Source organism: Myodes glareolus, chromosome 10, assembly GCF_982192425.1.
Source record: "Myodes glareolus chromosome 10, mMyoGla1.1, whole genome shotgun sequence".
In the NCBI taxonomy this organism is placed as follows: Eukaryota; Metazoa; Chordata; class Mammalia; order Rodentia; family Cricetidae; genus Myodes; species Myodes glareolus.
The window spans coordinates 57,244,640-57,265,407 of record NC_142035.1 but is presented as its reverse complement, the minus strand read 5'-3'; the positions used below and the strand labels follow the sequence as shown (position 1 = coordinate 57,265,407).

The following is a 20,768-nucleotide window of genomic DNA, read 5'->3' as shown; positions in this document are numbered from 1 at the left end:
AGGACCCCGCCCCCGGCACCGCCCCAAAGTTTCTCCAGCCGTGTGGGAGGTGCCTGGTTCTCCCCAGCTGCCTGCCGGAACCCAAGTGGTTTCTTCTTCGTTTGGCTTGGGCAGTCTTTGGTTTTTCTAAGGATATAGAGTCTGCCTCCGGGATCTGATCCGTCACTCAGAATCCCTTGTTCTGCTTCAGTTTCCCCACTCTGGATTCAGAATCCCGGTCTCTAAGTAAAAAATGAACCTGAAACCACTTGAGGGTTTAAGTCCCACGGGGAGAGAAATGGAGACTGCTCGATAGGCGGATTGAGTCATTTATGCCCTCAAGGCCCTGAGCCCGAAGAACCCAGAGGAACAGAGAATGGCAGACCTCAATGGGACCAAGTGCAGCGCTTTTTCTTTCTTAGCCGCGGTGCTGCGTCTGTTGAGGCGAATCCCAATCCAGTTTCTAACTGGGACTTAATAGAGGTTTTAAAGCTTGGTGGGTGGCTGCCTCAGCAGTCCTGGAAGCCTGGCTGTCTGGGACTAGAGCCTCACCTACCGGTGGGTGGGGACGTGGGGCGTAGTTGTGGCGAAAAGATTTGCAGGGCAGAAAGCCACAACTCAATCCCGGTTGTCACTTCGTGACATAATAAACGTAAATGAAAGTGACTAAACCGGCAGCCGGCTCCTTCAAAAAATACCTTCCCCTCCCGTTTGTTTGTTCGTTTTAGACAGGGTTTCATTTACTTTGTCGTTCACTCTTGCTGAACTCACTAACGATTCCAAGTGCTGGGATTACAGGTGATAGTCACTAATCCTGACCAGAAAGTGCAATGTAGTAGCCAGGCATCTCAGAGCTACAGAGCCTATTGCTTTGAGATCCCAGGAAAAATCTCAGACCAGCCCTTCCTGCCTCCACCTGTCCGTATTTATTTATTTCTAAGAATTCCTTATTTCCAGTTGCATAACCGGATCTCTGTTAAATGCTTCGACTTATATAATTCCAAGTGATCGGAATGCCGTTCATCAAAGCAAATAATTTGTCAAAATTCGTCGACCATTACAATGAAAATATGTCTATATGTGGGGGGTGGATCTGTTATGTTTATTTTTTTAATCTTTGCAACAAATTGCAAACAGCAGCCACAGGTACTTTTACCTATCCATTGGACCATTCTGTTTCTGTGGAGGACAATTTACCAATTTGATAAGCAGTTGTAACTCCCTACTTCCCTCTCTCCCTCCCTCCCTCCCTTCCTCCCTCCCCCCTCCTTTCTTTCTGTCCCTTCTTCTTCTCCCTCCTCCTCCTCTTCCATCTTTTTTTTTTTTTTTTTTTTTTTTTTTTTTTTTTTTTTTTTTAGAGAGAGACAGGGTATCTCTGTATAGCCCTGGCTCTATGGAACTCACTCTGTAGACTACCCTGGCCTCAAGCTCAGGGGTCTGTCTGCCTCTGCCTCCCAAATGCTGAGATTAAAGGCTTGGGCCACCACATCTGGTTTAGCACTCGTAATTTGTAGAGCTGATCACCCAGGCTTTATTTCCTGAGATGGTAGCTGGGACCCTTTGCAGAATTTTTCTAAATTTAAGCTCTTCTTTGAGACTGGGGCCTGGGGCTCCAACTCATGGGTAAATTGCTTGCCTAGAATGCATGAGGCCCTTAGTTTGGTGTCCCAGAACACACACACACACACACACACACACACACACAGAGAATGCAGGAAAAGTCGTATGGTAATGCATATTAGATGCATATTAGTAGGATAACTTATGCCCAAGTATTGTTCAAGATCAATCTGGACAACATAGTGATATCCTCATTTTATTTTTTTAATATTTTTCTGGTTTATTTAACTTTGTTTTATGTGCATTGGTGTGAATGTGTCAGATAACCTGCAACTGGATCTTCAGACCGTTGTGAGCTGCCATGTGGGTGCTGGGAATTGAACCCGGGTCCTCTGGAAGAGCAGTCAGTGCTCTTAACCACTGAGCCATATCTCCAGCCCCCTGATATCCTCATTTTAAAAACAACTAAACCGATAAATAATTCAAGAGAGACCAGAGCAGTAGGTAACTAAGGAAGATATTTGGGGAATGGAGATAGAGACCTAACATTTGTAGGGTGACCATTGTAAACTCTACCTGTTATTCAGCTTTCACGAAAGGTATTACCTACATTTTATTCATTCATTCATTCATTCAACAGCTATTTTGAGTACCAGGCACTTACTGAACCCCAGGGATCCAGTAACAGATTCTTGCTTTGGAAAAGCCTATAGTCTAGAAAGGAGAGAAACACTAGAAATTAATATGAGAAGTAAAGAAAATAAAAATAACAAATAATGTATGTTAGCTAACATATGAATAAGGTGATAAGTGTTTCATAAAGGAAAAGAGAGCAAGTTAAGGGGCTTGGGAGTGGGGAAGGGGCAGCTGTGAATTAAGTAAAGTGATCCATAGTGGAACAGGCACAGACTGTGCACTCAGTTCCAATCATACCCTTCTCAAAAAAGAAAAGACCACTGAACGGAGAAAGGCATGTTGTATTCAGCCATGGTGGGACACACCTACCTTACCAGTTACTGAGGCAGGCCTGGGAAACCTGTAACAACTCAAGCAACTTATCTCTAAAACCAGAAAGAACAAAAAGAAATGTGGGTTCATTAGTAACTCTAATAAGAATTATTTTAGAGCCAGGTAGTAGTGGCGCATGTGTTTAATCCTAGCACCAGAGAGGTGGATCTCTGTTTGAAGCTAGCCTGGTCTATGGAGTGAGTTCAAGGACAGCCAGGGCTACACAGAGAAACCCTGTCTCAAAACCCAACAACAACAAAACAGCTCTGTCGTTCCTGTGACTCTGATTACATCTTACCCTGGTATGCCTTGCTGTCATGGTGCCACTGCCCTTACTACCTCCTTGACCTAGATTCATAGGCAACTTATTACCTACTCGCTAACCATGACTCTAGATGGGACAGCCTGAGGGAACAGGGCCTTATGGCCCTCACATGCTGTTCCCTCGCTGAAGTGTTCTCTTGCTCCCTCCTTGATTGTGCCAATTCTCCATCTTTTTGCCTCAGGCATAACATAAGAGACCTCACTGACCCAGATCAATCACCTATGGAGCCTACAAGTTTATTCCCTGCATAAAAGCGGCAATTCTATTCAGTAACGTCATACTGAGACAAGTGAAATTGTTCACAGTCTTCATTCAAATTATACTGACATCTGCTTTGATGGGTCAGTGCTTACGGTGTGCACACTGAGAAATATTTTGAATAGCACCCTTGCGTAGAATCTGTTTCTTCTTTAAAGCAATTGTCACAACAATTTGCATATAACTACACAACACACAGAGTGTGAGAGGAAACTCGCCTTTTCCTTTCTATATTTAAGATTACATTTATTTACTGTGTGAATGAACATGTACCATGGCATTTGTGCGAAGGTCGGAGGTCAACTTTCAGGTGTTGGTTCTTTCCTTCAATCACGTGGATCCTAGAAACTGAATTCAGGTCACCATGTTTGGCAGCAAGTGTCTTAGCCTGCTGAGCCATCTTATCAGCACCCAGAGACATATTTTGGTCATCACTGTATATGCAGCACCTCATAAAGCAGTTAACTCTTAGTTAGTGAACAATGAACAATTATTGAACAAAATAAATGAATCTTTTACGGCTCTTCCTGCTGATGCTGGACTAGAGGTAAGGCTACAAGGCTAGGTTCTGCTAAGATTGATAATATAGTCTTGGGCAAAGTACATAGGTGGCGTGGTTGGTAGGAGGGGACTGTTTGCTTTGTGGCTCTGTTCCCCTTAATGTTTCTGGAAGTAATAACCAAGCCAAAAAAGAATTTGTTCCCTCATCCCAAACTGTTTTGCTTATCTCTCAGTTCTGTACCTAAGGCAGAACCTTTCGCTGCCCTAACAAGTGTACCCTAAGTACCTTTCACCATGGAAGCCAGTTTGGGAATCTTGATAAGCCCAGTTTTTATGACTTGTGATCAGGTGTTGCTGATGGTGTCTGGAGGTCTTTTCTTCTGCTCTGTTTTCCTCTTCTCACTTCACATCCGGGGCTTTCAACCTCCCTCTCATCTCCTTGCTTCAGAGCCTTCAGCTCTCTATCTCGATTTACTCTCTAACTTTCACATCTGGATTGAGTTTGCTTATCCACTTTTGCTTTGGTACTTGGGATGGAGCCGAGGGCCTTGAGCATGCAAGGCAAGCACTCCACCTCTGAGCTGTATCACCAGGCCTTTTTCTATTTTTAAAAAGTTATTATTAGTAGTGTATTGTGATATACATGGGGCAGTGGTGCAGGTGTGCCACAGCGTGCGTGTGGATGTCACAGAGCAACAGTATGGAGTTATTCTCTTCTCCCACCTTTACATAGGTTCTGGAGACAGAAATCAGGTAGTCAGGCTTATATGGGAAGCGCTGAGCTATTTACCAGCCCCCCTTTTCTATTAAAACTACTTTACAATTATTTATTTGTAGTGGGAGCCTATGTGCCACAGCACGAGTGTAGAGGTCAAAGGACAACTTTCAAGAATCAGTTCACTTCTTCCATATGGGCTCCAGAGTTAGGACTTAGGCAATAAGGCTTGGTTATCTTAACAAGTCCTTTGTACTCATCTTACAGCACCCACGAATGGTTATTATTTATGTGTGTGTGTGTGTGTGACTGTGGAGGCTGACGGAGTGGTCTAGCTGTTTAGAGCAGTTGTCGCCCTTGCAGAGGCCCCAGATTCGGTTCCCAGAACCCACGTGTTGACTCACAGCCACCTGTAACTTCAGTTCCAGGGGACCCAGCGTCTGACCTCCAAAGCACCAGGTACACCCATGGTGCACATACAGATGTACAGGCAAAGTCTTCATACACACCAGACATAAAATAAATATAAAAAGTAAATAACTGGACTCTGGAGAAAGCAAATATCGTAAACAAAACCTAAAGGAGTCAGGATTTTCCTTTTCTTTTGTCTGCTCTTTGTCCCTTTTCTAGGTTTCCTGAGACAGTCTCATGTGGCCCAGGCTGGCCTCAACCCTGTATGGACTGAACCTAGTAGCCTTGAACTTCAGATCCTTCTAGAAGTCTCTGCTTCTGGAGTGCTGGGATTACAGGTTGATATTAGCACAGTTTCTCACCAAAATGTAAAGGTAATATTACTTTTGCACTTGACCTTAGCCAAAGGGCTGAGTAGTATTTAATTAATTTTACTGGGGCTAGGGCCATGACTTAACCAGTAAGAGCATTTGCTGCTCTTTCAGAGGACGTTCAGTCCCTGCGCCCACATCAGACAGGCAGTCACAACAGCCTGTAACTCCTGCTCCCTCTTCCAGCCACTGCAGACATCTACAGTCACACACCACCACATGCAAAAATAAATCTAAAATTTTATTTCATTTTAAAATTTTAGATTAACTTAAGATAGTGTAAAAACGAATGGGTTTCCTATTCATTTCTTTTTTTATTATTATTTATTTATTTATTTATTTTCCTTTTCATTTCTTCTTTTCCTCCCCTGTGTAGCTGTCTTGGAACTCTACTTTTAAACCAGGCTGGCCTTGCATTCAGAGATCCACCTGCCTCTGCCTTCAGAGTGCTGGGATTAAAGGCGTGCACCACCATGCTTGGCTAGATCAATGGGTTTAATCATGGAATCTTCACACATCTTAAGTAATTTTGTTTTATTTCTTTACATTTGAGACAAGGTCAAATACAATCCAGAGTGACCTAGGACTAGCTATGTAGTAAAGAAAGATTTTGAAAGCCGGGTGGTGGGGCTGGAGAGATGGCTCAGAGGTTTAGAGCACTGACTGCTCTTCCAGAGGTCCTGAGTTCAATTCCCAGCAACCACATGGTGGCTCACAACCATCTGTAATGAGATCTGGTGCCCTCTTCTGGCCTGAAGGCATACATGGAGACTGAACACTGTGTACATAATAAATAAATATTTAAAAAAAAAAAGAAAGCCAGGTGGTGGTGGAACAAGCCTTTAATTCCAGCACTTGACAGGCAGAAGCAGGCTGATCTCTGTGAGGCCAACCTGGTCTACAAGAGCTAGTTTTTTCAGGACAGGCTCCAAAGCTACAGAGAAACCTGTCTTGAAAAACAAAAACAAAAACAAAACAAAACAAAAAAAAGAATGAACTTCTGACCTTCCCATTTAACAGAGCTACATCCCTCCCCCAACCTTTATCTTTCAAGTGAGAAATAAAAAAAAAATATGAAAAACTAAAAACACCAAGACAAAGAAATCATCATAGAAAACAATCAAGCATGTATTCCCAGATGCTTGGGAAGCAGAGATAGGGTATTGCAAGCTCAGAGTCTACATATGGTAAAGAATGAGGTCAAGCCAGCCAAGACAACCTAGTGAGACCTGTCTTAAAATGAAAGAGTGGAAAGCAGACTTGACATGTAGCTCTGTGGTGAGTACTTGTCTAGCACCCAGTACAAAAAAAAAAAAAGCAACACTGGGTGGTGGTGGTACACACACACCCTTAATCACAGCACTCAGGAGGGAGAGGCAGGAAGATCTCTGAGTTTGAGGCCAGCCTGGTCTACAGTGTGAGCTCCAGGACAGCCAGGGCTACACAGAGAAACTCTATCTTGGAATCTTGGAAAGAAAAAAAAAAACAAAAAAACAAACAAGCAAAACAACAAAAGTTGAAAATGGAATAAAAGTGCATGTTTTTAATTCTAGATAGTTTGGAAGCTGGAGGACCATAGGTTTGAGGCATCATCAGTTTACTAAGACCCTTTCGCAAAGAGCTGTGTTCCAGCAAGCACCACCTAGCATGTGCAATACCCTGGTTCAGGGAGCTAGGCTCACAGCTGGGCTCACAACCTTTCATAACTCTAGTTCCAGGGAATGGAATCCGACACCTACTTCTGGCCTCTATGGTCTGGCCTCTATGGTCACCAGGCATGCATATACACCCATACAGGCAAATACTCATACATATAAAATAATCTTTAAGACGGGTGGGGTGGCGCATGCCTTTAATTCCAACACTTGGGTGGCGGAGACAGGTGGATTTCTGTGAGTTCCAGGCCAGCCTGGTCTATAAAGAATTCAGGACAGCCAGGGCTGTTATACAGAGAAGCCTTGTCTCAAAAACAAACAAACAAACAAAAAAACCAAACACACACACACACACACAAACGCAAAAGCTGAATGTGATGGTGCACACCTTAACTTGAGCACTTCATTAAGATTGGAGGTGGAGATGGAAGAATTGCCTGGAAGCTCATGGGCCAGTTAGATTCGGGTATGAAGCACAGTCACAAAAACAAGAAAGATCCCGCCTCAACTATTTTAATTTTTATTTTTCAAGACAAGGTTTCTGTAGCTTTGGAGCCTGTCCTGGAGCTCACTCTGTAGACCAGACTGGTCTCAAACTCACAGAAATCCACCTGCCTCTGCCTCCTGAGTGCTGGGATTAAAGGCGTGTGCCACCACTGCCTGGCTCAGAAAATCCTTTTTAGAATGGTCTGAGGATTTCAGGAAAGATATCCTTTAGAAATGCTGACCAGGGAGAGGCAGAGGGAATCTCTGTGCGTTCGAGGCCAGCCTTGTCTACAAGACCTAGCTAGTTCCAGGACACCTTGGGCTGTTACACAGAGAAACCCTGTCTAGGGGGCGGGTGGGGGGTGGGGGGTTGGGGGTGGGGGTAAGGTGGGGAAGAAAAAAAAAAGAAAAAAACTGCTGGCCACCTGCAGTACTGGAGAAGCCGGAGCTGGGACAGTCGACCTAACAGCAGCTCACAGAACAAAGGAAATACTTGACTTTTATAGACTTTACAGCAGTGGCTCTTGACCTTCCGAATGCTTTGACCCTTTAATAGTTCCTCATGTTGTGATGACCCTCAACCATAAAATTATTTTTGTTGCTACTTTATAACTGTAATTTCCCCACTGTTATGGACTGTGAATATTTGTGTTTTCCGAAGGTCTTAAGTGACCTCTGTGAAAAGGTCGCGACCCAAATGTTGCTTTAGCGTGTGCGCTGTCTGAATTCAGTTGCTCTGAATTCAGATACTAGACAGGATAAAGGGCCTTAACTAAGGTTGTCTTTGGCTTGGGCAGCAGGAAGATAATTCTACTGTTCTGCCCTCTGTTGGGTTGTTTCCTGATAGTTTAGCAGAACTCAGGTTGTCTTAGACCTGTGGGAGAGAGGGTTTAACTAATCTCATCTACGGGACCGCATCTGTGAGATAACAGAAAAAAACGAGAACAAGTTTTAGTTATCAGTTTGTTTTCTCTTAACAATCCAGAAGAAACTGTTGGGGCAGATGATAGAATGTAGAAACGGCCTAGACAGATGTAACGGGAGCATTTCCTAATCTCAGTTCCCGAAGTAAATCCACGGATTTGGGTGTGTTTCATCACCCCCAAGGCACACTCAAAGTTTCTGTGGGCATTCTGGAAGTGCAGCTCGGTAGGGGAACTGTGCATGCAGGAGCCCTGGGCTCAGGCTCTTGGGAAATGACTGCAGATCACTTTAGGACACACAGAAGCGGCAGTAACGAGGAACGAAAGTGGGAAAGTATTTGTCGAAAGTGGGAAAGTATTTGTGTGTGTTTTCGGACGAACCGTAGCAAGTGTTCCGCCACGGGGCTGGGGGGGGGGGATGGGTGTCCTAAGTAACAGCACAAAGTTTCGCTCCAGAGAAAAACTGATAGCACACAACCGGATGAACCACCTAGGAAATCCCGCCCTCACCCCCTCCCCACCCCGCCACCGCGTGCCTTGGGGCGACTTTGTCAGTACCCTAAAGTGTCCCACATGAGGTCACTTTGCCCGGTCACGTGCTCGGCACCGCCGGAGCGCCACATCGCCAGCCGCACCCCTCCACCCCGCCGCCCACGTGACCCGGCCTAGTTTCTCCGGGCCGGACCCAGCGCTCCCGGGAAGCCCCGCCCCGCGCCCGGCGCTCCGCCCACCGAGCTCCGCTCTTCGCCCTCCGGGGCTGGCGCGTGGCACCGCGCTCCACGTGTTTTCTTCTGCCCAATGAGAGTTGGCGTCCGGGCGTGAAGGGGCGGGAGGAAGGGGACGACTTGGTGGCGTCGCGCGGAGGGGGCGGGGCCTGCAACGTCGGCCAGAACGAGGGGACGCAACGGAGGCAGGTTGGAGCCGCTGCCGTCGCCATGACCCGTGAGTGCTGGGACCCTTTCCTCTCGCCCTTTTCTTTCCGCTCTCGCTGGCCGCACGACCGAGCGCCGGCGCGTTCGTCCCTTCAGCGTCCCCGGCGGAAGGTTCTTCAGGGAGCGCTCTCCTGCTGCCTCCCGCCCAGCCGGAAGCGCAGCCCTCAGCACGCCGCCACTTGCCGAGACCCCTGTGTTGGGCGCGGGCCGCCGGCGGCTTTCCGCACTGGGGAAGCCGGGTGCCCTGGGTGATGGGCCCCAGCGCGTGGCCCCGACGCCCCGGAGCTTCCCATACGCTGTAGCAGCTGTCTGGGCCCCCGCGGCACCCCAAACTTGACTCGCGCCGCCAAGCAGCTTCGGCCGCACCGCCTTCCCGTACCCCAAGTTAACCTGCCCCGTGGCGGCTGCCACACCCCGGGTGCCGAAGCCCGACTCTGGGGTCGGCGCCGCGGCGGGGGCATAGTCGGGTCCCGGTTGCAGGAGGAGGGGCGCTGGTGTGTGCTCGGAGCAGTCCCGGCACCTCACTTTCTACCTTCTCTCCTTAGGCGGTAACCAGCGAGAGCTCGCCCGCCAGAAGAACATGAAGAAGCAGAGCGACTCGGTTAAGGGAAAGCGCCGAGATGATGGGCTTTCTGCTGCCGCCCGCAAGCAGAGGTAGCCCCAGGGAGGGGGAAGGACGGGACGGGTCGGGACGGGGCGACCTGGGTTAGACAGAGGGGTGTACCAGAAAAGAGAACTATTTCAGGGCTCGAGTCTGGACGAGGTGTGAGGGGCAGAGTGCATTGCTTCCTCTAGGGTTTTTATTTCCTCCCTACTCCAGATTGTTAGTCAGAGCTATACAGGGAGGGACTGGGGCGGGTCCCGGTCCACAGGCTGATTTCTGAGTGCCCGGGTTGTGACCTTAAGGGCAAGGGCAGGGAGCTTCACAAGTCAAGTACAGTTGTTTTGACAGCCCAGTACTTTTGGACCTCCTTGCTGCTTGTATCTCCTCCCTTCTCCCGACTTTTTCACTAGTGTCGTTGGGTGTGGTACTCAGTACAGAATAGAGAGCCTTGGGCCTGAGTGGCCAGACTTCTGACCCTGTGGGCAACATCCAGATGGACACTGATTGCCTTTTGAGCCTTAGCTCGATTCCTCTTGTTCGCCTAGGGTGGGAATATAGCAGCCATATGCTGAACTTTGTCCCATCCACTTCCATCTTATCCTCTGTACCCTTCATCCCCCTGCATCTTGTCCTTTTTGCCCTCTGGTACCTCCCAGTGCCCCATCATCTCTACCCCCAGGGACTCGGAGATCATGCAGCAGAAGCAGAAAAAGGCAAACGAGAAGAAGGAGGAACCCAAGTAGCTTTGTGGCTTCGTGTCCAACCCTCTTGCCCTACGCCTGTGTGCCTGGAGCCAGTCCCACCATGCTCGAGTTTCTTCCTGTAGTGCTCACAGGTCCCAGCACCGATGGCATTCCCTTGGCCCTGAGTCTGCAGCGGGTTCCTTTTGTGCTTCCTTCCCCTCAGGTAGCCTCTCTACCCCTGGGCCACTCCTGGGGGTGAGGGGGTTACCCCTTCCCAGTGTTTTTTATTCCTGTGGGGCACACCCCAAAGTATTAAAAGTAGCTTTGTAATTCCTTGAGCGCCTGGTTTGACTGGGGACTGGGAGGATGGGGATGGACGAGTGACTGCCCTTTCCCACCAAAAGGGGAGACTTTTAGGCAACTAAGAAAGATTTGTAGACTTACTTCATAAGGGAGACATCACAGAAGAAGCCTTTATTTTACTATGGCAACCAGAAAAGCACTCCAGTTCTGTGTTGAGGAATCCTTTGAGAACTATAGACTTCCCTTCCGTGATTTTATGCCCTACTCAGACCTTGAACACCATCCCCATGATGGTATTGAGGGCCATAAGAAGGGAAGAATCTAAGACCTAAGTTTATGTCTCTTCCTCATTTTTTGTTTGCTTGAAAGTTGGCCAAAAACAAAACAAAAAAAACCTTCCGCTCACCAACTTCCCGTGGTCAGCTGCTCAAATGTTAATGTTCTCTTCTGTTCTGTCATTCCTTGTAGAATGAAGGTGGTTTTTGTCTTCCAGTTTCTTTGACCTCAAGTTCAGGATTAAAACCTGTGGTAGCTTCTGCTCATTCTTCCTGTGCCCTGGTTTGTTCTGTGGTTCTGGGCTCTTACATCCTGTGCCCAGGGCTGAACCACTTGTTTCCTTTTGATTGCCAAGAGCAGACCCAGATCTTCAGACTCTGTTGGTCTTTCCCTGCCCCTTATCTCCAGCTCAGAAGCCAGGAAGGGGCTGGTGCCACACTGCTAGGATCAGCTCCTGAGTTTACTGACTTGGGAGTTAGACTCTTGAGCTTGAATGAAGACAGTTTTTACTGAATCGAGAAATCAAGGGTGTGTTTGTCCACTTCTTGCAATTTAGCCTATGTGGTGGTAACTACTCATTTGTCCTTGAGGTACTGAGCTCAGCCAGATGACTCCCGGAGCTAAGATTAGGAACATAATCTAAATGGTACCCGGTATTTTAATAGAGACGGGGGGCTAGTTTTTACCTGGCAGTACTGACGTGATGGCAGTGTTGCCTGAAGATACCAGGGTGGTGATTCTGAGTGGGGAGCCAGCAGAGTGGTGCCAGGAGCAAACCCATAGAGAGGAGTACACAGGCCCAGCATGAGGCAACTTTGACCCAGAAGGTAGCCCAGCTGCCTTTAGTGAAGGTCTTCTCCAGTTCTGCTCCCTCATAACTGTGAAACCAAAGGCTGATTAGAGATTCTGCAGGGCTTTTCCCTCATAACCAGTTTTTCCTTAAGCTAGGTTTTCGGGAGGGTATTTTATATCTGCTTTCATCATACCTGAACCAGTTGGTAAGGGTAACCATGACATAGAGTGAAGCGAGAAAGAAGGTGAAGTGGAAGGCAGAGTAGCTGTAGGAAAGATGCTGGCTTTGCACCTGAACGGCTGGTGGGGTCTCTTGCTCAGCTGGCCTGACTCTGGTACTTTGCCCTAGAGAGAGAGAAGTGCTGGTGGGAAGCAGTGTTGGTGAAACTCCCCTCCCCCGACTTATGAAGGCCCTTGAGGACTCTTTGGCACTTTACAGGATTCAACCGTTGCCTAGATTGCCCACTTGGCTCACCATCCTCAGGTTCCACTGTTTGGGGGCAGCAGAAACAGAGTGAGGGCTTCTGTAAAACGAAGCAACATGTTTTGAAATGACTTCAAGACAACGTGAGGGTACTAATTAGAAAAGTTTCCCTTTGAAAGTATTGGCCCGGTATAAGAAGTGGAGGCACACCTGGGTTCAAATTCTTGCTCCAGCATATAACTGGCTATGCAAACTTTGGTAAGATGTTTAATCTTTTGTGCTTCAACTCCTCCATTTGTGAAATGGAGCAAATACCTACCTCACAGGGTTGTTGTGAGGATTAAATTAAACGAGATGATGTATGTAAAGTATCTAGCACAGTGCCTAGCACATTGTGGGTACTCAATAAAGAAATAGCAGCTAGAGTCTGAGCATTCTGGGTAGAGGTTGGTAGGATGTGTGTCTCTGTGTTTGGGGGTGGGATGTTGGGGTTATTGAGCTCTGGATGCTCACCTGGAATTCATGATTGTAAACCTTGATGATCCACAGGGGTCCAAATAACTCAGCCAGGTAGGAAGCCTCGTTGCTGTGAAAGAAAGTTTAACTTTGTGCCAGATAAGAATTAGGGGCTTTTATTGCCAACTAGTCATGGTGGTATCCTTTGGGGTGGGGGCGGGGAGCAGTATTTTGCTTTCAGAGGCCCTTAAAGTCTGTGAATTTTAAACTCAAGACATTCTCCCCTGCCCCCGTCATCTCACACAGATCATCTGACAAAGTGCTATTCTTAGAAATTGTCCCTGTTCGTGGGGAGCTTTTCTGGTTCTAGTCTTGCTCTACAGTTTAAATAAACCACAGCCCTGGACATTCTTCACTGAGCCCTGGGCATCCGCTCACACTTCCCATTTACACCTTTACGTACCAAGCAAAAAGCACACAAGCATACATGATGCCGGCACTCAACACTGCTACCGAGGTGTCTGGTATTTGTGGTTCCATTTTATTCTGGCCAGGCAGGCACAAGGTGTGATTCTGTCCTTGAAAGGTTACTGCCGAGGGGCAACAGAAGAGAAAGGGTTAAAAACAAAGCTGGGTATTTAGCAGGAGCAGAAATGGTCTTCAGCACTTGGGTTCTCACTTGTCTCTGGGGGACGGCTGGACAGTGCAGAGAAGGTCAGATATATGATATAGCAGCTGATGATAGAGGCTTGTAGAAGGCCAGAGCTTGGGTGCTCTAGAGAGAACAGCTGTCATTAGTTGACAGAATTGTCTCCACTTTCTACCTGCATGTCTATCTTCCCTCATCCTTGGGGGAGGCAGAGGATATGGGAGAAGCGGCAGAGGTTCTTTAAATAATTGAGAAGGCTAATAAAGTTATAGTACTCAGCGGGACACAGCCCACCCCAAAATCTAGAATATTAAGTCACAAATACCCACTGAGGCGGATGCAAGGTGCGATGGCGAGGAAAGAAAGGAGGCCACAGAAGCAAAGGTGTAGGCTGAGTAGCATCTTGTTGAGCAGGCAACCATCAGGGTGTGTATAGTGGTGGAACAGTAGCAAAGCTCCCACACCTGCCATACTGTAGAATCCTAGGGTAGTCAGGAATACAGCTAGGAACCAGCTACAGTCTTGGGCTGCGCCAGTCTGCCTAAAGAGAAGTGGATAAGGGTTTGTAACTCCAACCCCATCTCAGCAGACACTAATTGGTCAGCCCACTGGTCTACACAGTATATTCTTGGTCTTCGCTTTTTTTTGTTTTGTTTTGAGACAGGGCCTCTATATACTCCACACAATCCTTGAACTCACTTTGTATTTCAGATTGGTCCTGAACATTTGGCAGTCCTGTCCCAGCATGCCTCAATCCTTCAGCATCTTGAGTGTTGAGATTATGGGTATTTGTCACTTTTTTGCTTGATTATTTATTTATTTGTTTAATTTATTGAGACAGGTTTCTGTGTGTCCAGGAACTATCTGGAGACCATCTTGGCCTTGAATTTAGAGACCCACTTGCCGCTGCCTCCCAAGTGCTGGGATTAAAGCTGTGCACCATCACCACTTGGCTACACCACCACTGCCCGGCTTCACCTTTCTCTAGCTTAGGAGCCTGTCCTGGAACTCTCTCTGTAGAACAGGCTTACCCGTTTTTTAAAGAGGTTGATTTGGAACTCTCTACCCTGCTTTGTTTTTGTGAGGTCATGAGTCCTGTTCTGGCCTTGAACGTTTGACCCTCCTCACCTCCACAGTGCTGGAATCACAAGTGAATGTCATCATATCTGGTTTCTTGAGTATTTTGGTACTATTCATTGGGAGGCATAGGAGCAGTACCTAATGTGGCCTTTCTGTGTTTATCCAGTAATGCCTATCATCCTCCTTGGGGGAACCTTCAGGGTTAGGTGCTCCTTACCAATTCTTGTTCCATGAGTGGGCAAAGGCTGTGATAAGCACCAGCTGTAATAGGATGAATGTGAAGCCTCCACAGATGCCAATATAATGCCAGGCTGCAAGATAGACACCATTGGTAACTTTTAGCTCTGGCTGGTCACTACATCCCTCCACCCGCTTTTTGATTAGGAAGCCTGTGTAGCCTAGGCAGATCTCAAATTCTCAGTCCTGCTCCAGTCTCCTGCGTACTAGGATTACAGGTATGTGGCATTATGTCGAACTTCCTGTTGTAAACTAGGAAGTCGTGGTCTACTCTTGCTGATAAGGGTGTAAGATGAAGAGTACCTGGGAAGAGATGCTCATCAGGGATACAGAAGGCAGCAGTCCAGAGACCTAACAGGAACAACAACTTGAAGCTCCAGAAGCTAGTGGGGGTAGAGAGAAAACTAGATGTAGGAGAAAAGGCAAAGGGAAAAAAGAAAAAGTGTGGCAGCTGGGAAGAGAAGAGGTGGAACCAGCCCCAAGTCCCATTGTAGTCCAAGTTCTAATTCAGATGCCAAAAGTCTCATGAGCAACACTGTACACTTTATGGAAGGTTTACATATAACCATTGTTACTTTCAATTTAGAGCCCAGGGGTTTACAAACTTGTTTTCTGTCTTTTTACAGTGTTCTTTCTTCATCCTGGAGTTTCCTTTAGCCAGCTTGTGTCTACTTACTTCCCTCTGTCCCATCCCCATCCAAAAATTATACACAAACCTGTTATGCAGCTGTGCACGTGGGCTGGTGGGGGAGTGGAGGCGGACTAGCAGCACAGCCTGCAGCAGGTGGAAAGTGGCAGTTCCTGCGCATACTCGATACACAGCCCCAGAGCCACTGAGCACTGGACAGTCCAAGTTGCCAAACAGGTGGGCACACAGCGCTGAGGGCATCTGGATCTGCAGGGAGTTTGGTTGTGACAAAAGGTAGTACAAGTCACAGTGCATGGACAGGTTCCAACTTCTCACTGGTAGGGTGACACTTGCTCCCTGTTCCCAATCTAGATGTTATGGTTTCTTTTCCTCACTTTGCAGCTCCTGCCCAACTTACCCCATGTGCTTTGCCCCAGACCCTTTCTATCACTGTCCTAGACAGCAGGAGGCAGCAGATAGCTGAGGCCCCCAAATGGAGAAGGATGTAGAGCAGGCGGCTACAAGAAGATTCTGTGAGAGAGGGCTGCCTAGAGTGGCAGCAGCTGGTCCAGGAAACAGGCCCACAGCAGGACACCTGGGAATAGAGCAGATGTAGGAAGCAAAGGTGGAGCTTTGCAAGGGACGGTGTATACTGTGTGGGGTTAAAGGTCAAATTACAAACCCCTCCTTCCCACTGTCAGGTCAGGTAGTGAGTTGCTTAGGACTGCCTTTACTAAACACTACTGTGATTTTTCATTGCAAGAACTTCAGTATAGGTGTGAACCACCTACATTTACCTAACGTTCGCTCTGTGGCTGGGAATGTGGGATGAGAGGTTTACCAGTTATCAGGCAAGGAACCAGGTTTCTCTCACCAAACCCGCTATCTAAGGGCATCTTCAAGCCAGTCTCCTCAAATGCCCTCTCACCTGATAAACGGGATTTTTTGCCATGACATCGCCGACTCCATCATGCTGCTGTGCAAGGCCCAGGGTGGTGCCCCGGCCGGTGATGGTTTTTGCACCTATCGTTTTTGATCCAGAAGTTAGGTGTAGATCCATTACTGGGAAAACGGATGAGGAACAGCAGTCTCTCAAGATTTTCACCCATTGAGCGGTTGCTGTGCTGGGCTAGTCACTCAGTCTTAAGGCAGTAGAATGGGCATATCAGAAAATGAATACATATCATTAGAAATTGGTTAATGCAAATACCCTTGTGAAGATGCCTTCACCAGGCTTTGTATTCGCGATCATTCAGACTGTTTTCTGAGATTAGGAGCAGTTGGCCTATCTGGTCTGGGGATTAGGTTTTTTTAATTGGTTTAGGATTAGCTGTCGGCCGCCTTGGTTGGTCAGAATTGTGTGTGTAGGGATTGTTCTTAGGTGAAGAAATAAGGCTGTGCATTTGGGTGGTGTGGGTAATGAATAGATTAGTCGAAGGAGACTGCAGAAAACAATTCCGCGTGTGTGTGTTTAAGGATTATTCTTAGATGAAGGAGTAAGGTTGTGCATTTGGATGGTGTGGGTAGTGAACAGATTAGTCGAAGGAGACAGCAGAAAACACAAGCCGGAGAGGTCAAAAGCGAATCGCCCTCCTAGCCAAAGCTTCTCAAGACAGGCACAAAGGTGTGGTCCAGAGCCAGCCCCGCCCCATATCTGGGCGGAAGCTGAGGTTTGCCGGAAGTTGTGAAGCGGCAGCCTATGCGGCGGCGCGGTGAGATCGAAATGGCGACCGAGGGAGATGTGGAGCTGGAGTTAGAGACCGAGACCAGCGGCCCGGAGCGGCCTCCCGAGAAGCCACGGAAGCATGATAGTGGTGCTGCTGACTTGGAGCGGGTCACTGACTATGCGGAGGAGAAGGAGATCCAGAGTTCGAATCTGGAGACGGTGAGGTTGACCGGGAGCTTGTATGAGAGGGTTGAGAATGGGATAGTTGAAGCCGATCCGTAGCAGCGGCTCCGGGGATGCAGATCGCGATAGTGAGAATAGGCAGTAGGGTGGGGATAAGCGACAACACTCACCTAGCCTGTGGTTTGCTTAAGAATTTGGTGGAGAGTGGGCCTAAGTGGACCTCAAGTGCACGGAATTAAGCGTAGTCCTTTGGTCTCGAGAACACTCGTCATTGTTAATACTTGAGGAACCATGTAGTTTTTATTTTTGGTATTGCGTTTTAGGTAGGAAATTTTGGGTAGCACAGTCGTAGGTGACTAGACTCGTGTTTCCTACAGGCTATGTCCGTCATTGGAGACAGACGGTCCAGGGAGCAAAAGGCAAAACAGGAGCGGTAAGTTTAAAGCACACTGCCAGCCCTATGGGTTCTCATTCTTCTCCAGGGGGAAAAAAGTTTTTAAATTAATTCCTGTAGATCTAGGGTTTCCAACTTTGTTGTTAGCGAGTTTTTAGGGGAAGGAAAACCTCCAGGGGAGGGGTGGGTACGTTTACTTGATGTTTTCAGTCAACCCTGTTCCATCCACTTGCAGTGTGTAGCTGGGAGTGTTCTTTGTGGAAGTTTATGGCAGAGATAGAGAATGAAGACAGATGTGTATGTATACATATATATTCACAGGGAGAAGGAACTGGCGAAGGTCACGATCAAGAAGGAAGATCTGGAATTGATAGTGAGTAGCAATGCCTTAGTGGATGCGCAAGTGAAGTTCTACCTAATTTGGGTTCCCAACAAGTGGAGTTGACACATTTATACCTGAGAGGCGGCTACGGTGACATGATTTACCTTTTTCTTGCAGATGACAGAGATGGAGATCTCTCGAGCAGCAGCAGAAAGGAGCTTGCGGGAACACATGGGCAACGTTGTGGAGGCTCTTATTGCCCTAACCAACTGATAATGTGCATTTTCAGACATTCTGGACTGATTACTGAAATAAAGTGTTTTGTTATGCTATTCATTTTTTTTTTCCAGTCTTATCTCTGATCAAATGCATTATATATTCTATTTTATTGTCAGTTTCTATGTTGGACCTTCATGAAAGTATATGAATAATCAGTATAAAGAAGTACCTAATGTTCAAATACAGGCTCTATTTTTGTTACACTTATTTTGTGTGTGTATGTGTCTGGGCACTTTCTTGCCATAGTGCTTGACATCAGATGACAACTCTACTTTCACCACATGGTAATCAAACTCATGTGCTCTTTTCCACAAAGCCTTTCACCAGCCCTAAATAACAGGTGGTATGTTAGTCTCATTCATCTGACTAGCTCTTGGCAATATAAAGGACATTTGGGTCCTCTGCAAAAGATTCAACTACATGTGCTTCTAGGATAGCTTGTTAATTTTATTTTTGTTTTAAGCAGATATGTTCTTCTTGTGTAGCCCAGCCTATTTTCAAACTCAGATCTCTTCACTAACACACTTGGGGCTGCGATTTCAGTCACCCTTCAGTCTGCTCTATAGGCTAGCTCACGAAGACCAGAAGATTAGCTCCTACTGGGGTCTAACCAGTTACCAACCCCATTCATAGGTCTCTGGAGTAAAAATTTAGGGTCTAGAGATGGGAATATAGATCATAGAAATGATGGATTAGGGCTGGAAAGATGGCTGGTGTATCTGCCTCAAAAGCACAAGGAAGCCAGGCAGTAATGGTGCATGTCTTTAATCCTAACTCAGACAGATTTCTGAGTTCGAGGCCAGCCTGCTCTACAGAGTGAGTTCTAGGACACCAAAGCTACACAGAAACCCTGTCTCAAAAAAACCAAAACTGAAAACCGACAAGGATTCTGCGTTTGGATCCCCAGTACCTCTCCCCAAAACCCAGGAGTGGCCTGGTGGTGGTGCCACACAAGTTTAATCCCAAAATTTGGAGGCAGGAGCAGGCAGATCTCTGAGTTCGAGGCCAGCTTGGTCTACCCAGAGAGACCGTTTTGAAAGATAAAATAATAAAAAAAAAAACCCAAAACACCACCAAAACCCACAAGTGATGGCATGGTCCTGTAACTCTAAGATTGGAGATTGTGCTGAGACAGGTAGATTCCCGTAACTCACTGGTCAGTCAGCCTAATCAGAAACTTCATACTTTCTAAGACCATGTCCCAAAAGAAAGGTAGAGTGACTGATACACTATCAGCACTGCAGTAATGACCTTAGTTCTATATGCCCAAATATATACACACTCCCCTATTAAACACATAAGCAACTACATACATATATACATATACTACATAAACATGTATATCTATATATGCATGTGTTTACACATACCTTTTTTTTTTCTGCTATGGGTCGTGAGATGTGGCTGAAGGTGGGCTGCAACTTGAGACCTTTCTGCTTATGTATGCCACCACCTGGCTCAGTACTCATATATTTCTTATTACCTAACTTTTATGTAGGATATAAGCAGTTTGTCAATAGCCTACGAATGGGTCTTGTAGGGACTATTTTAAGGACACGAAAAGATACTTTTGTTTTTTGGTTGTGCTGAGATTAAAAATCTGGGACCCTTAACCATCCTAGCGCCATGTACTCTACTAGTGAACCACACCTCTAATTTGAGGGTTATTTTTTTAGATAGAATTTCATTTTATTTTAGACTTGTCCTGAACTTGGGGTCAGGTGATCCTCTCTCAGCTTCTCAAGTAGTTAGGACTACTGTTGAGTACCACCTGGTCCAGTTCTTTTTTTTTTTTTTTAAAAGAATGACTTTATTGTTTTTAATTATCTGTTTATCTGCAAATGAGTGCAGGTGCCCTCGAAGGCTAGAGGCTTCAGATCTCCCTGGAGCCAGGGTTACAGTTTGTGAGCTGCCTGATGTGGGTGTGCAAACAGAACACAGATGTTCTGGAAGAATACGAAGTGCGCTTAATCACCGAGCCACCTCTTCACCCCTCTTCTCATTGTTATGTAATGAAGGAAAGTCATTCAGCTGATGAAATTTCATTCTGTGTATGGTGGTTACACAGTAAATATTACATGGGCAAATGGATTTAACTCTAGTATTAACAGCTGTGGGCACTGGCTCTCCTTCACCTTATACACGAGTTGGATAAGAAAGATTAGTAGGAACTTGACTAAACGAGTCATGTCCGATTTTTTTTTTTTTGGGGTGTGTGTGTAGCTCTGACTGTCCTAGAACTCACCGTAAACCAGGCTGGCCTCGAAAAAGAGATTCACCTTCAGAGTGCTGGGATTAAAGGCATGCGCCACCATGTCCTGCTTGGATGACCGAACTCTTGATTCTCCTGTTTCTACTTCCCAAGTGCTGAGATTACAGGTGTTTGCCATCATACCTAGCTATACTTTATTTTAGATACTACATTTTTTTTTTTTTGTTTTTGAGACAGGGTTTCACTATGTAGCTCTGGCTGCCCTTGAAGAAGAGATCTATATGGGTCTCTCCATTGAATGCTGGGATTAAAGGCATGTGCCACCATACTCAGCCTCTTTTCAGTGACACAAGAGTTGTCACATTATATATTTTGTTTCCACTATTATGGTAAAAATATTTCTGGTGTGTGGTTTTCTCTCTCTCACACACACTCTCTTACACACACGCACTCACA

At 46.6% G+C, this 20,768-nt stretch overlaps 3 protein-coding genes across 5 annotated transcripts; 2 read left to right on the top strand and 1 right to left on the bottom strand.

Annotated features, from left to right (window-relative positions):
- The first annotated feature begins 8,981 nt into the window (after positions 1-8,981).
- On the top strand, positions 8,982-10,744 carry Serf2 (small EDRK-rich factor 2). Of its 2 annotated transcripts, none has more exons than XM_048459663.3 (3): positions 8,982-9,134; positions 9,670-9,778; positions 10,385-10,744. In XM_048459663.3, exons 1-3 carry the CDS (start codon positions 9,128-9,130, stop codon positions 10,668-10,670), a joined length of 402 nt encoding a protein of 133 aa, XP_048315620.2. In that variant the 5' UTR covers positions 8,982-9,127; the 3' UTR covers positions 10,671-10,744. The 2 variants fall into 2 exon arrangements, with proteins under 2 accessions (XP_048315620.2, XP_048315621.1); XM_048459664.3 differs by having other exon boundaries at positions 9,006-9,134; positions 10,408-10,613.
- Positions 10,745-10,833: 89 nt separating this feature from the next.
- Serinc4 (serine incorporator 4) lies at positions 10,834-16,595 on the bottom strand. Its single transcript, XM_085696329.2, is given in 13 exon segments — positions 10,834-11,748; positions 11,751-11,868; positions 11,977-12,127; positions 12,258-12,306; positions 12,720-12,792; positions 13,126-13,252; positions 13,342-13,437; positions 13,641-13,852; positions 14,609-14,702; positions 14,932-15,011; positions 15,345-15,523; positions 15,675-15,851; positions 16,185-16,595. Coding segments are annotated over 13 exon segments (1,620 nt in total). The 5' UTR covers positions 16,317-16,595; the 3' UTR covers positions 10,834-11,616.
- A 181-nt stretch (positions 16,596-16,776) lies between these two features.
- Hypk (huntingtin interacting protein K) lies at positions 16,777-18,153 on the top strand. Of its 2 annotated transcripts, XM_048459665.2 has the most exons (4): positions 16,938-17,141; positions 17,483-17,538; positions 17,821-17,872; positions 17,999-18,153. In XM_048459665.2, the coding sequence occupies exons 1-4, from the start codon at positions 16,956-16,958 to the stop codon at positions 18,092-18,094; spliced, it is 390 nt and encodes a 129-aa protein (XP_048315622.1). In that variant the 5' UTR covers positions 16,938-16,955; the 3' UTR covers positions 18,095-18,153. The 2 variants fall into 2 exon arrangements, with proteins under 2 accessions (XP_048315623.2, XP_048315622.1); XM_048459666.3 differs by lacking the exons at positions 17,483-17,538; positions 17,999-18,153 and having other exon boundaries at positions 16,777-17,141; positions 17,821-17,880.
- Positions 18,154-20,768: the final 2,615 nt, after the last annotated feature.